The sequence below is a fragment of the Oxyura jamaicensis genome (assembly GCF_011077185.1).
Source record: "Oxyura jamaicensis isolate SHBP4307 breed ruddy duck chromosome 2 unlocalized genomic scaffold, BPBGC_Ojam_1.0 oxy2_random_OJ106668, whole genome shotgun sequence".
NCBI classification, from domain to species: domain Eukaryota; kingdom Metazoa; phylum Chordata; class Aves; order Anseriformes; family Anatidae; genus Oxyura; species Oxyura jamaicensis.
This window is the reverse complement of record NW_023303617.1, coordinates 1-15,698: the sequence shown is the minus strand read 5'-3', so window position 1 is coordinate 15,698 and position 15,698 is coordinate 1. Positions and strand designations below refer to the sequence as shown.

Here is a 15,698-nt window from a genome sequence, read left to right as displayed (position 1 = left end):
GGGGGGGGGGGGGCACACACACGACTCAGTGCTCTCCCCCGCAGGACCTGGCCGAGGTGTGCAAGCGGGACGGCGCGGAGCGAGCCGAGAAGGACGTGGACCGGGTGGTGGGCTTGGGCAGCTCCAGGTGGGCAGCGAGGCGCCGGGTTTCAGGGCGCTTTGATTGGATTTTATTATTATCTTATTTTTTTTCATCATCGTTTGCCCCGTTTCTGTCCCCAGCGGCAGCGCCGGCCGGGTGATGCTCTCCAAGGAGGACAAGGAGGCGGCCAAGCTGGGGCTCTCCGTCTTCACGGTACGGCGGGGCCCACCCGCGAGCGTTTCCCGCATTCTCCTTGCAGGGCTCGGAAGAAACGCGGGGTTGTAGGTCGGAAGCGACAACTGCGGGCGTTTCAACTTGCTCCCAAAGAGAATTTCCCCCTTTGAAAGGGAGAAAGCGCCTGTTTTGTGTAATTCAGAGCTTGGGGCAAGCCCCTGGACTCGCTCCGCGTTTTTTCTCTCTCCACCCACCAGCACCAGAAGGTCCCCGGCAGTCCCGAGGCGTCCGGCTCCAAGAGGAAGCAGGACAAGGAGGAGGAGAAGGAGGAGAAGCGGTGAGGGCGGGGGACGTCCCAGTGCCACCCAAGGATCCCCAAACCTCTGGGAATCCACCCCCAAAACCTCTGCTTCACCCCCAAAAGCCCTCTTGCCCTGCAGGCGGCTCCTTTACCAGGGAGACCCGCGGGGGCAGTGCCTGGAGGGAGGGTTGGGGACGAGTTTTTGGCAGAGGAAGGGGCCGGAGGGACACGGCCGGGGGGGGGGGGGGGGGGGGGGGGCCCCCCCCCCCAGGGACCCACCAGTGCTGCCCGATTTCACCCCGACCCCACAGGACGGAGAGCGGCAAGAAAGCCAAAAAGGAGAAGAAGAAAAAGAAAAAGAAAAAACACAAGAAGGAGAAGAAGAAGGACAAGCATCACAAGCGGGCGGCCTCCCCGTCCTCCTCAGCCTCCTCTCCGGACCGGGATGAGAGGTAACGGCGGGAGGGGACGCGGTGGGGCCGGGGATGTCCCCGCTGTGTCCCCCGGCTCTGACCTTCCCCCTGTCCCCCCAGGCACCACCGCAGGAAAACCCAGGATCGCCCCGAGGCGTCCCGGCACCGGCACCGCCACGACACCACGGACTCCTCCTCCTCCTCCTCCTCCTCCAGCAGCGAGGAAGGCTCGGGCAGGAGCCCCTCGCGCCGCCCGGCTCGCAGGAGGGCACGGAGCCGGAGCGGGGACGGCCACCGGCACCCGTCCCCGCGGCACAAGGGCAGGAAGAGGAGCAGGAGCCGCTCTCCCCGCTCCCGCGGCGGGGCCAGGCAGCGCCACGACACCGAGTCGGATGAGTGAGGGGCTTCGCCGGGGAGAAATGCCAGAGGTTTTCTATTTTTTAAGGTTATTCTTTAAATTAAAGTCACAGCTCTGCTGGCGCCGTCTGGCTGGCGCGGGCTGGCCTGGGCACAGCCCGGACTAAGCGCCGGCGAAGCGGCTGGAGGGGAATTTCTTTCTTGAAACCTTTTTTTTTTAAAAAAAGTTTAAGAGCTGCGAAATAAAGGTGAAGCAGAGGCTGAGCAGCTCCCCCACCCCGATGCCGTGGGTGATCTTCGGGGGGCAGCAGGTGCCCCAAGCAGGCTGCTGTGAGGAAACACCCACCCTGACCCCAAATTCATGAATTTGAGGAGGTTCAGGCACGAGCCATCGCCTTCCCAGCAAAGCAGGCGGGAAAAGAGGGAGGGAGGGGGCTTGTTTTGGCTGAGAAAGGGGCGGTTTGGGTAAAAAGGCAACAGCCCCACGCAGAAATCCTCCCTCGGCTGACGGGGAGGAGCCAGATGGGGCCAGGGCGTTTCGCCCTGCGCAGGGAGCAAGCGCGTTCGCGTTCCCCTCCAGGATTTTAAACCTCAGCCCACAACCAGGGGCCTTCACGTGCTCGATGCGCCGTGGGAGGAGCGTGGCTTTTAAACCAACAAATCCTGGTCGCTGGGGAAGGAGCTCCTCTCACCAGGGCCTCGTTTGTTTAATGAACGCTGCCGTTTCTCCTGCCCGGCACAGGGCCGTGCTGTGCCCCGCACCCGGTGCCTGTTGGCAGCGTTTCGGGGCCTTCGTCATCCCGGCGGCCGCGATTCCCGGGGTGCCAGTGCGGGGTGGGACCGGCGGCGCGTGCACAAGGGCTGCATTGAGCATGGGGGGGGGGGACGACGAGTGGCAATAAAGCCCTTCTGTCCTTGCTGTGAGCGCCTGCTTAACCCTGCTGCTGCGGGGATTTGCTTCCCCAGATTCCCCTGAGGTGTTTTTGGGGGTGGGGTTGGCTCCCCGGGGGGGGGAGGAAACCCCGTTTCTCTTCACGAGAGCAGGGAGCCACGGCTTGGCTGCCCCTGCGGAATCCACGCGAGCCCCAAGCCTGTTTTCTCCCCGACATCGCTCGTTTGGGGTCACCCTGCTGGGCTTTTTGGGGTCCGGGCAGTGCGCGGGGCCTCCTGGGCACACCCCAACGCAGGGTGGGGATGGCGCAGTGCAGCCACGCTGCCCGGGGAGGGTTAACAGGAACACGGCCCCGGGAACTCGGGGCTGAAAAGGGAACTTAAAACCCCAAAGGCTGCACAAATCCCAGCGTGAGGCCCAGCTCCCAAGCTGCGGTGCCACGCTCCGGCTTCCCCGTGCAAAGGGCTTTGGGGTGGAAGGGGATGGAGGAGCCTCAGCCCTTCCCCACCCTTTTGGGGCTGCCTCCTCCTAGCAGAGGCTGACTGCCCCAGCTCCGATAACATCAGCACGTTCCTATCTGTTCCCTCCTCTTCCTCCTGGGTCTTTGCGTGGAGGCACAGAAGCTGCTGTGGTCGGGCCCTTCAGGTTCAGGTCCCTCCCCGAGCAGCGATAAATACACGTCCTGCCCAGCGAGGCGTGTGGGGACCGTGATTCAGAGCTCGAAATCCGAGGTGGGACGAACGGCTTTGGAGGAATAACCTGATTTACCGGAGTTTTGTAATCCCTCGTTGCTGTTTGCCTAACGCTGTTTACACTTCGCTACTGAGACAAGCAGAGAACGAGAACGCAGCTGGGGCTGAGCCCGCGATAAACCTGTGCTCCCGCTGGAGCTGGGCAGAGGGCCTGGGGCGCTCGGCGAGCCTCCCCAACAAGGCTGCAGCTGACTGGAGAAGGCAGGAGGGCAGCCCCAGAGCCAGACCAGGCTGTGGAAGGGAAAAATGAAAGAGGTTTTAAGAAGGCAGACTTTGTCCCCATCCCCAGAGCCTTTTATTAAGGAACAAGCAACTGTGGGAGGTGCCGGGGCTGCTCAAAAAGCTTGATCGATACCCTCAAGAAGCAGCAGACGACCACCACACACCAGGACACGCAGGACCGCTGCCCACTCCTTCACTTGAAAAAAGAAAAAGGAACTAGAGCAACGCATTATTTGGCAAATACGAGATCACCTTAAATGCTCATGGAACTTGCGATGCAGTCCCGGTTCAGCCTAGCCCTCAGCGAAGCCTGAAACCTGCTGCTGCACAGAGAGGATACAAAACGCCGTGATACCAGTGCAAGTTTCATGAAACTTTTTATTCAACAAGTATTTCATTATGATTCTGCCAAGATGATCGAATGAACAGCAAGGCATAAAAAACATGAAATAGTTAAGAGATTTTATTCTAATAGCTTTAATTACAGTGCTTGTTTGTCGAAATGAAAACTGAAAACGAGTATACAAAACAGTTGATTACTAATCGTGTATTGAAAGCAATAAAGGTTTCCACAACACTAAACAAACCAGTTCTGATAGTTCCTCAAGTTAAAGTTTTAACAGCTCCAGCTTCTTCAGTGTTTATCAAAATACAAAAGAAAAGTAAAGAGGTCTTTTTTTTTTTTTTCTGATGGCAAATCTGAACCTTGCAGTATGAGGGATGCCAAGGGTTTTCACACATATACAGATATGGGATTGTTCCAAAATGGGATTGAGTACTTCTAGAGTGGAATGACTCTCCTAACTCTCATGCTTTTTTTTTTGTTTTCCCCCTAGACACTATACACAGATGTTTGGTGTTTTTCATGGCAATTCTTACTTCAGTACAGGACTTTCCGACTATAGAGCTTAGGACTAGTACAGGCTGTGCTTTCTGTGGAAAAGTTTGCCTTCTGGAGTGGTTTACGCACAAGAAAAGTACAAAACACTTTTTGACAGATACGACAGGCTAAAAATGTGACTTCCAGGAATTATTCAAGTTCAATGGAAGTGGTAAATCTCACCTGAACCAGAAGTCGGAAGTTTAGCGTGAGTCGGCGCGCTCAGCTAAACCGGGTCCGACAAATCTTTTTAACGAGCAGGAACAGATACGAGCACGTAAGGATGAGCTACAGAAAGCGCCGGAGATCTGTTAGTTACGACCTGTGTTTTAACCAGATGAAGCCAGCCGGGTGTCAATCGCTGCTTCACCGGTTCAAAAGAACCGAGAGTCACCGCGTTCAGAGCTAGAACAGCAGAAGCTACGACAAACCTTTGTGTGTTGAAGTGTTTTTACTTTTCCTCGACTATTTTAAATAAAAATACAGCAAGTTAAAAACCAGCCACCAAAATGGATCTCACAGATCTCACAACCCAGCCGGGATGGTATTCAGCTCTACTGCACGAGGACCACTGGCAACCCTTATGGTAATCCGCTTAATCCCTTCCAAGGACTAAACAGTGAGTTGATTTTTTTTACAATAAAAAAAAAAGCTGAGTAATATTGCATAGGAGTACCAGAAACTGCCTCATTGGAAACAAAAACTATTTACATTAAATAAGAAACCTAACTGTTTTCAGGCTTGGATTTGCCACATTTACAGCATGATGCAATATATACTGTGACAAAAAAGAAATGAAAACAGCTTCCGGCACTCAATACCACAAAGTAGCACAGTTTGCCACATTAGAGTAAAGCGAAGGGCGAATAGGAGGAAGTAAGAGGGAGGGGTGGAAAAAGAGGGAAAAGGAAGGTTTATGGTTTCATTTCTGGTTTCGGAGCTGATTGGACAACCAGTCCAGTCCTTCATAGAGACCGTCTCCGCTAGTGGCACAGGTTGCCTGGATATACCAGTTCCTGTGACGAAGGGAATGCAGTCCAAGTTTGTCTGTGATTTCCGCTGCATTCATCGCGTTCGGCAGGTCCTGGGGGGGAGGAAGAAGAGTCATTTTCTCTCCTAGCACCGGAGGAGGAACGCGCACCTTCCTAACAATTTGGTCATCAGCTTTAAATCCATTTAAAAAAAGCTAAGGCTTCTCAATTGAGATTTCAGAAAAAACAACTTTATATTCAAGTTATTTTGCCTATATCAAAGTTTTCAGAGGTTTGAACACCCAATCAAGAGCGCTGCCGGCAGCATCACCAAATACTGCCTTCGGAAAACAGAAGCAAACCGGCTGATGCTTGGCTCACGCCACTGGGCCCTTCTGATCTGCCCCCAGACTGCTCACAGCCCGTTCATTCGCTTTCCACTCAGGAAGCGTCTTCTGCAACTGCAGTAACGATTTAACCTCCGCTTTTATCACAGAGCACGCAGCTGAGTACTGCTTCTGTTTATAGTCCACCTTTCCTGTTCCTAGAAAAGGCTCGCACGGCTTTCTCACCCGTCACATCCGAGCCCGCACAAGCGGCGTAGCAGCACGCTCTTCCCTCTGTAAGCTCCCTTACAGAAGGCGCCCTGCAGATACGCAGAGAGGAGTTGGAAAGGGCTGGTTGTCTTCAGCAAAGCTGAACGGGCACTTACGGAGCGCATCTATTACGCCGAAAACACAAATCTGAGTTCACTCACAGATCGGTCGCGTGCTTTCAGGGTTTCTTACAGAAAGACACCTTCCGCGGGCATACCTGTTTGTTAGCAAACACTAATAAAACGGCATCTCTAAGCTCATCTTCTGCCAGCATCCTCATGAGCTCTTCTCTGGCCTCGTTCACTCGTTCTCTGTCATTACTGTCAACCACAAAAATCAAACCTAGGAGTAAGCAAATGGGGAGAGTAAGCACACAACAACCACCGCCAAGTGACAGCTGCTGCTGGAGATCAGAGCTGAGCTTTGAAGGAGTGATGCAGAACAATATACCTGGAAAAGCACAGTGTGTGTTATTGTAATCTCGTGTCTGACAGCCTGCTGCTGTGGAGGGCTGGTGAAAGCGAGCAGCTCGTCGCGTCTGCGTTTTTGGAGCTCGTTTGCTTCAGCTACGTAACCACTCGATACTTTCCCGTCAGCAGCAACTCTTGAAATCCCGTGACAGGACTCTAAAGCATGCACACTGTAAAGGCGCAGCAGTGGAAGAAGTGACAAGCTCTCAGCTCACGGGGCTGTTGAAGTTTGTAGGAAATGACAAGCAGCAAAGGCTGCTTTGAAGTGCAGGCTGAGAGCTACGATGCTTACAGAAGAAAAGCAGAAATTGGGAATTCTGATGGACAGGACTGCTTTCCACATTTCTTTCCACCCTTTTTTTTTTTTTTTAAAAGGAGCACGAGCTTAATGTAAGAGCCACACAGCACACAAACACACCCTGTTGTAACATGTCCTCCCCACCCCCCCAAGAAGCAGAGAAGATCATTGCAGTACGGACGCTAAGAACTTTGTATCCTGGAAAGCCGTGATTTAGGTGTCAGGACTCACCTTGTGTGTTCTGGAAATAATGGCGCCAGAGCGGTCTGATCTTATCCTGGCCGCCTACATCCCACACTGTGAAGCTAATGTTCTTGTATTCTACCGTTTCCACGTTGAAACCTAAAATAGAAATCGTGGCAAAGTCTCGGTTAAACATAGGTGTAGCCGTTTTATTTCCCAAGTCACACTCAGTGTCGTTACTAAAAACGTTAAACTTTAGATCTACTTTAAGCAGCCAGTCTCACAGTGCATCCCTTGTAACAGAGGGCTGGGGGTTCTCTAGAACTTCTGCCCTCACCACCACCCCTGCCCCAATTAGGCTAATTAATTTAACAGCTGGAATTGCTACCTGAGCAGCTAAAAAACGCAGAACAAGCTATGTCAAAAAAGCAACCCCAGGCTTCTGAGGAGAACAAATAATGCACGGCTCTGATACACAGTTCTCAGCCGACCACCCGAGGAGGCCACGGTGTGCCTAGAAGGCCCATGAAGGGCCATTCCCCGAGGGACTGGAGAGGGGAAAAGGAGGAAAATAAAATAAAACCAGCGCAATCCCCTCCCACGCCAGAAGATTTGGCAGAGATTTGTTCACAGCATGGCTTTCGCCACGTGTCTGACGGTCAGGGCGCAGCACCAAGTCCCTTACATCGGGGTGGCAGTGGGGTAAGGCACTGCTGCCAACAACGGGACCCAGACCTCAAAGCGAGCGGTTAAATAAACGTAAAAGTCTTACCTATAGTAGGAATAGTAGTTACTATTTCACCAAGTTTAAGTTTGTACAAAATAGTAGTCTTTCCTGCAGCATCCAGGCCAACCATGAGGATACGCATTTCTTTTTTGCCAAAGAGGCCTTTGAAGAGGTTTGCAAAAATATTTCCCATGGTTGAGATATGTTTTCACTGGCCAGTGAAGTCTAGAGAAAGAGACCACAGTGTCACTCGTGAGTTACCGACGGCGTGCTCTGAGCAGGGCGGTCAGCCACCGAAAGAGCACCAGGCCATACAAACCCCGAGAGATACCCCGACCAGAGCACAGGGTTTGCTCCCCACACTGAAGCACCACCAGGAGACCAACAGGTAAGCCAAAACTTAGTCCTCATAAAATGATGTGGCTCTGAGAGCTTTAAAGCTTTCAGATGTTCTTTCAGGGATCTCACTGCTGTTCATTCCCTGGTGTTCTCACGAAGTTTTCAGGGCGTGCTTCTCTGTTTAGTTGTGCCTCCTTGGAGAAGGAAACTCAGAGAACAGCTTGGATTTGCTCCTACTCAGTTTCCTTCCTCCTGAACCCTGAGGAAATGCCCTGCGAACACGATGTAAGCACCATTACTTTTGGTAACACCAACGACCTTCACGGAGGAAATTCGTGGGTTTTGGCACTGAACTGCCGACACGGAGTACATTAAGAGAGACAGGTTTAGAAACGGACGCTTCTTTCTTCACCTGGGATCTCAGAATGTCCCAAGTTGGAAGGGACCTTTCAAGGATCATCGAGTCCAGCTCCTGGGATCCCAAAGGACCACCCCAAAATTGGACCACGTGTCTGAGCGCCCTACCCCAACTCTTTTTCTTGCTCACAAGCGACTGATGCCACTGGGAGCTCCCGGGCTAGACAGTGGGACACCGCCTCTCTCTGCCAGCAGCCAGCGAGCCCTCGGGACGGGTCCACCCTTACCACTTCTCCACCCCAAACCTTACCTCCGCTGAGTTCAAACCACCCAGAGCTGTCACTCTGCTCACCCAAGGGGAGAAAACCAGCCCAAAAGCTTTACAGCCAGATGTAGCTGGGACATTACACACTTCTCTTGCCATTTTGTCTAGAAAGCTTGAAGAGAACAGACCGAGCCCAACTGAAAACCCAAGCTTCGGGCAGCACAGGCACACAGAGCCAAGCCGTGCAACATCCAAGGGCTGGGCTTCCTGTAAGCCAAGTCAGAATTTAAGGAGCAACACGAACGTTGAACCTGCTCCTGAAGCTACTCTGCGCTCATCGTGTGCCTGAAACAGAATTCTCACCGACGTGCATCTCACAGCAGATCTGCGTGAGGCAATTACACAATACTGAACTGAGAAGTGCTCTCCAGACCCAAATCCTGCCTTTTTTTCTCCTGTTCAGCCCTGTGCTGTGGATGTCCCGAGGCTGGCTTCCTCGCTCAGCGCTGCGGACAACCCGAGCAGTTCTGCCCCTCGCAGGAAGTTTGCTGGGAACAATTTTTAACCCCAAAGCTAAGCCTGTGCCACGAAGGGAGTCACATGCCTGAGCACAAAGCAGCCTCACGGCGAGGTCCGGAGTCCACTCCAAAGTTCCCGAGTGACATCAAACACTGCCTTGCTGGAGGAACTCGAGTCACAGATTCATTTATTTGATGTGACTGAAGTTCAGCGGGATTGAAACTTTAGAACTAAGCTCTCTAAACCAGACAGGGCAGCCTGTGGGTGAAAACCAAGTGAAAGGTTTAGAAGTAAAATTTCGCTATTAAACCATTTCCGCCATATTTCTGAAGCACCACGGGGAATATTCACCTGCCACTTCAATCTCTGGAAGTTATATAAACAGGAAAGTTCAGCAGGAAGCAGGGAAGGCAGCTCTGCTCCAGTCCCTGTTTATCCAAGCTGCTCGCACAGCGGCAAAGCTCCCTGCCCGGCAGCTCTCGCTGGGCTGGGGGAGGAGGCTGCAAGCTTTCCTCTGCTCCCGCTGCCTGTATCTGCTGCTTTATCTGAAAAGCAATAGCCAGGGCTGAACCCTCGCCTGTTACCAGAGCTCCGTAACCCACCAGAACCAGTTTAAGGGCTTGTGTTGGAAGCCAGCCTCATAAACCCTGCGATGGATTTTTTTTTTTTCCTGCGTGCTTAAAAGCATCGGAGGTTATTAAATGCCGTGGATCAACAGCAGCCACCAGGGAAGGAGCAAATCCTGGCCTTTACCTCCACCTCTTTCCACCCTCGGAGAAGCCGCAGCCCGAGCTGCGCACGGCACGAGCCCCACCAGCTTCTGCCCCCCAGCAGAACATTGCAGGAAGCCCCCGTGCAGAGCTCCCCGAGGTGCCGTGGGTCCCACCTGGCACCCATCAGATGCTGCTGGGGCAGAGGAGGAGCCCGTCCTCCCCACCAGCAGGACCATCCTCTGCCCGTGTTTGTCTGCTGCCACGGGGAAGGGAACCTTGCTCCTTCCTCTGCCTCCGGACACGACACCCCTCCTGGGACACGCTCCCCGACAGGATTTGTCACTTCACACCACGAGCAAAAGCCCCTCGAGTTCCTTCCTCCTCCTCGAGGACATCCTCAGCCACACCAGCACCAGAACCCGACCTGCAGCCGCCAGGGCTCTGCTTTTCGGACTATCCTGCAGCGTGGGCACCACAGCAGAGCCCACATTCGGGCCCGAGCCGCTTCTCAACACAGTCTGCTTCATTTCAGCCCGTTAGATGGGCCAGGAGAACAAACACACCCTGAAGATACGGGGAAATTTAAGACCCTGGTAGGTTTACCGAGCGATCCTGCCACTTTCCAGGCATCTTCAAATGTTTCCCATCGGTGAAGACCTGCCGAAATATTACCTGGATTCTATACACAAAAATACCTTCCACTTTTCCTTAAATATTGGTAATAATTATTGAATTTAGAGGCTCAGCAAGCCCAATGAAACGCCTGAAATCGTGATGAGAAGCCTACTGCTCGCGAGCTGCTTACACTTTGTGAGCACATCTTTGGAAGACGTCTCCAAGCGGCTGCCGGAGCAGGCAGCCCGGTGCCTGTTACAGCGATGCAGCCTGTGGTAAGTGCTTGAATTCGCCTTTATTAATTGCAGGGGGGTCGAATAAAAGCTCTGAGGAGCATCTGAAGACCAAAGATCATGCCACATTTCATCTCCTGGAGCAGTTTGCACTTAACCACACGTTAATGCCTTTCAGTGCTGTTTTATTCAGAGCGCTTCTCCCACGGAGCCAGAGCAGCTGCATCGCCACAACTCTGCTTAGTCGCAGCTCTACACCGCTGGAAAGAAGTTTTCTGAGCACACACAGGTTAAATTTCAAGAAGCCAGGAGTAATGGCGAGTAAAGGAGCGAATGCCAGGGTTGTAGCATCCCTTAAACACACGGTAACAAAGTCAGAGGTTATTTTGTTAGGCAAAGGACAGCACAGAAACATTTATCTCACTCGTACGTACCAACACTTACCACATAAGGCTTCCAAAGCAGAAAGAATAACGCTCAAACCTCTGCCAGCAGCGTGACAAAAGCTGCTTTTACGCAGTCATTTTGGCACCCTGGTCCACGCAGCTGATGAACACAACGAAGAAGAGGCAAGACAAGCTCAATTCTCCAGCACACGGAGGTGCGGAAGGCGAACCACTACAACTCCCCTCCCGAGGACGTTTCCAGGGGGGTGGCCTGATCTCAGGGGGCTTTTCCAGCCATAGCCATTCTTTCTGGACCTTGTTCTGTTTGCTGAGGGACCTGTGGCAAGAAACGCTGCTGCTCTGACAGAGGCAGCCCCCATTTGCCATCCCCAAAACGTCTCCGTTTCGAGGAGGCTTCTTGCCACTGGGCTAACCGTTAACTCCACCTCTCATTGAAAGAAAAAAAATAACCAAACCCGTCGTTCCTAGACCGGGATTAACACAAACTGATCACATCAGTCACAGGAAAACAAGCCTCAATTTGTTACTTCACAGAAATACCGCTGTAAAACCCAGCCGGCCCGTATCATCTTTCCTGCTTTATCACATTTCAGAAGATGCTAAAAGCTCGGTGTGCAAAAAGCAGCAAGATATTATTCACCAAACGTCACCACGGCCACACGGAAAGGGGAGGTGAGAAAACTTGTTACAATTCCGGCTGAGCAGCTGGTGCTGGTGTTCCACACGAGGAGTGCAGATGAACTCAGCAGCTTGTTCCTTACAACACAACGTGCGATTTAATCACGTGAGAAGCGAGCCAAGGAGGAACAAACCCCCGCTGGAGGTTTAGGATTGACCTGGGCCCACAGCACCTCGCACCTCAACCCCGTGCACAGGCAGCTACGTAAAGCTGGGGGTCTTTAAACCTGAAGCCATTTCTTTACAGATTTAAATTCCCTGTTGCTCAAGATTTTGCTAAACAGTCTGATCAGCCCCTGTCTGTACACAGCCGGGGCGGCCCCGTACACAACTGTTCACCTCCAGTTGTATCCAGCTATTTTTAGATGCTGTTTGCTGGCCCTCCACACGTGATGACCCGAGGGAAAGATGACCAAGTGTCAACGTGAGCCCCGTTAACGGGGCCTTCACGCCGAAATCTGGCTTCGGTGCTTTGGGTTTGGGTTCCTCAAGACCATTCCCAGGTCACCAGGCACTGAGCACAAGATAGAGGTGGAGCCACTGAGCCTGCTGGGTTCTTCCAGCAACAGGGAGTTACCTGAACTCAAACATCACCAGAATAAAGGCAGCCCCGAGAACTTCCCAGAGCTTTTCATTCCTAAAACGTCTCAATGCCTTCATAGCCAAACCCGTTAAAACCAGGGGGGTGTTTAAGGGACCCCAAGCACTGCACAGGTTCTCCCCACCGCATAGCGGGGGTGCTTCTGCCAAGCGTGAGATGGAACCGATGTCCCCAGGGGGCACAAATTTGGTGTTTGTCTTTCAGAGCAGCTTAGCTTAGGATACGTACGCTGCAGCACCACCTACAACACAAGCTGAGGGCCTGGAACTGCGCTGTCACGCAGAGGCACCGCTGAATTTGGCCTCCAAAGGCTTGAACTGATCAGCTAAAGGTGGCCTCTGGGGCGATGACCGTTTCCTACGCACAAGAACTCGGTCCTGAAGGACCGGGAGGAGTAAAACAAGGAGTCCGGAGCACGCCAGGAGGGCTGGTCACAAACCAAACCAGATCCATCACCTTACGCTCACCTTGATCTCGGGGAACGAGCTACTTCTGCTGCACAGCAAAATCGCAACCTATTTTGGATGTACACAACACAAGAGCATGCAAGCCAACACAGAGGAGAAAACACATCTGGCCTGAAAAATATTTCCTTGAAGGCACAGCCAGGCGCCGTTCATGGTCTTGGATGAAGCGCATCCATCACCTCCCCGCAGACCGCTCAGGAAGTGAGGTGGTGCCAAAAACCTTATTTGTGACACCCCAATTTGATCCTAACCTCACGCTTCTCCCGGTAAATTGTGGCCGTGCTGCTGGGGGAGCGAGCATTACAAAGCATTTCTTTGCGCACAAGCTTTGCAGGGTTTAGGGCCGAACCGTTCACAAGTTTAAGAACCTCCGGAGCTAAGGCAAACAGCCCGTTATTCCTTCCTAACGGCCAGGCAGAAAGTCAACATCTAGACTGGAAATGGCAAGAACTCACAGGAGAGCCCCGGTAATGAAACCGGCGTTCGGTTTGGGGGTGAAAATGTCAAAGCAGAGCCCACACAGCGGGTTGGGAACGAGATCAGCGTCTGCGTGAGAGCTTTAGACGTGTTTCGTTAGAATTGAAACATCAGCAGAAGCGGCACCACGGTCCTCCAACGTCTGCATGAGCTAGAAAGAAACAAAAATGGCTACTTGCAAGCCGAGAGAAAAATATGCTGATTAACAGAAAAAACAGCTGCTGGAGTAGGAAGCTGATGATAAACTTCTTTACTCATCAGTTACAGCAAGGGAGTAACAGCAGAGGACGGTGCGAGCTCTGATACAGGCTCTACAGCACCAGCAGCAGAAGTTTTGACAGATTTCCAGAAGGAATCGAACCGTTCCTTCGAAGGAAAAAGTGAACTCGTGCTCACCAACTGCAGCCACCACAAGGAAATATTGATTCCTGGGAAGGCCGCTGAAATCTGCGAGAATTCTAGGATGAAAGTCCCTCCTGGCACATCCCAGCAGCTTTTATTTCTAACCTGGTCTTTTATTATTAAAAAAGAAAGGGTTTTCTTTAAACTCCAGCCCTGCAAATTCAGCTGGAGCCTTGTGTTGTGAGCTTCTCCTTTCACCAGTTACAGTAGCTGATGGTTTATCTGATAACTGCGCCCCGTGGGATGTATGAATGCTGCTTGAAGCTGATTTTCAACCCATGTAATGAGCACAACGCAATGAGCTGGACAAGGACACGAATCCAGCCCCTACCCCGCTCTGCCTCTCAGCACCGGCGCAGCGCTTCTGCCCTGTCCCCTTCCGGCTCTGGGTTGCGTTTCACCAGCAAGCAACCTCCAAAATTGTGCCTCAGCCCCCTGGGGAGCGCCTTCCCCCCAGGTGTTTGCATTGTAACCCTACTCCAGGCTCCACAGGCACAATCCAGCAGCTACGATGTCTGCCACAAGCTGCTGGAGCAGCAGAGGCTGTTCTGAGCAGGGATGACATCTGCTTGAGTCATTTTTACACCTGATGCGCTACCGCAGCGGAGGAGTCGGTAAACTCGGCGAACCACGGGAGTGTGAGAGGTTCAAGCGAGGCAAGTTTCCTCACCCTTTCACCCCACGTCATTACCACAACACACAAAGCAGTCCAACAGGGTTCTCGGGCGCTGCTGAGAAGTTTTTAACATAGGAAACGCACAGCATCGTACCAGCCTCTTAAACCTTTGTTTCAAAGAACCCTTTCCTTTCTGGATCTACACAACCGTATTTGTTTCGACAAGTTGATTACAAAATCCAGGAAGAAAAGCCAAGAAGCAATCCTCTAGTTCAGCTGGAGTTCCTTTTCTCCTACGTGAAGCCTTCAAATCAGTAGCAAAAGCAGCAGTAACCACATCGCCCAGCGACCTTGAACAATAACTCTGACTCGATTTCTTTGCCTGAAAAATAAGGTTAGCGGAATACGCTGCAAGGGGGGTTTGTCAGCCTCCCTGCTCGCAAAACAAAGTTCAAAGTATGAGATAATCGGTTCACATTTCAGTTATTGACCAAGCCGTATTTCCAAACAAGCCCTCTGGATACACCTCTAATCAACCTGTGGAATTTGCTTTGGCAGGAGCCTCGCAGCACAGCAGCAAGGTCAATGTCAAACACAACATTTGGGCAGTTTTACGACCTGCCGGGGTTTTGTCATACCGTAGTGGGGCAAATGATGAAGAGGTTCCCGTTCCTTGCCTGTCCCTTTGTCAGCTGGAGGCTATCAGCACAAACCACCACGTTTACTGCTTACAGAGGCACCATATAGTATTTTTAGAGTATAATATCCTTGCACTAGGAGCTGCTATACCACGGAAGAGCGATCTCCCAGACCACCAAACCCAAGCACTGGCCGTCCACCAGTTTCCTCCAGGCTGCAGACTCCTTACCGTCACCCCAACGCCCAGCAGCCAGCCCCTCACAGCACAACCTCGCTCGGCCGAGCTTCCCCCGAGCTCTATCCATCCATCCATTCACTTCCCCGTCCCCGGCCCCACCTCTCCGAGGCCCCTCCGAGGAAAAGGAAGAAGGGGAAGCAAAGCTCCTTCGGGCGGGGCCGGAATGCGGGAGCGTGGGGCAGGCAGGCGGGCCCGGGTAATCCCTCCGGTAGGGGGAGCGGCGAGGCGGTTCCCCAGAGAGAAAAAGAGAGAAAAAATGAGGAAAAGGAAGAAAAGGAGGAAAAGGGGGAGGAGGAGGGGGGGGAGGGGGCCCCCCCAAATGGCTGGGGGCTGCTCCGGGCCCTGCCCCGCCGCTCCCCAGGCCCAGCTCCGCGGCCTGGCTGCGGAACCTGGCGCAGGAGCCGTGAAGGAAGCAGGGCAGGGCGGCCAGAAGCTGCCCCGCCGTCCCCAGACGAAGCCGTGAGGGACCGAAAGGAGCGCGGCCTGAGGTGGCCCCGCCACCTCCCCTCAATGCCCAGGCCTCAGGCGCCTCAGGCCCCTCAGGCCGCAGCCCCCGGACGGGCGGCGGCCGCGGTCGGGAAAGGGGGTAAAATAAAAGGGAAAGGAAGCCGGGAAGCCGTCGGGGACCCACCGGGGAAGGCCGGCGCTGCCGCGGGCGCTGCGCTCGCTGTCCCCGGGCCGTGCCGCTCGGAGCCACCCGCCCTGCGCCGCTCGCCGCCCAGGCACACAAGATGGCGGCGCTCCGCGGCCACGTCAGTGCCAGCCCCGCGCGGGGCACGACGGGAAAAGAGGCGGGGCCACGCCCCCTCCCCCC

General features: G+C 53.4%; 2 protein-coding genes across 2 annotated transcripts; one reads left to right on the top strand and one right to left on the bottom strand.

The window, feature by feature from the left end:
* Positions 1-5: 5 nt before the first annotated feature.
* On the top strand, positions 6-1,520 carry LOC118157085 (multiple myeloma tumor-associated protein 2-like; the record flags this gene model as incomplete). The annotated part of the gene is made up of 5 exons (XM_035311325.1): positions 6-127; positions 223-295; positions 514-593; positions 869-1,009; positions 1,091-1,520. Coding segments are annotated over 5 exons (696 nt in total), but the record flags the coding sequence as incomplete, so codon positions are not given.
* Positions 1,521-3,553: 2,033 nt separating this feature from the next.
* LOC118157084 (ADP-ribosylation factor 1) lies at positions 3,554-15,658 on the bottom strand. The gene is made up of 5 exons (XM_035311324.1): positions 15,516-15,658; positions 7,364-7,543; positions 6,640-6,750; positions 5,858-5,982; positions 3,554-5,157 (listed from the first exon to the last, which is right to left on the bottom strand). Exons 2-5 carry the CDS (start codon positions 7,509-7,511, stop codon positions 4,996-4,998), a joined length of 546 nt encoding a protein of 181 aa, XP_035167215.1. The 5' UTR covers positions 7,512-7,543; positions 15,516-15,658; the 3' UTR covers positions 3,554-4,995.
* Between the last annotated feature and the right edge of the window lie 40 nt (positions 15,659-15,698).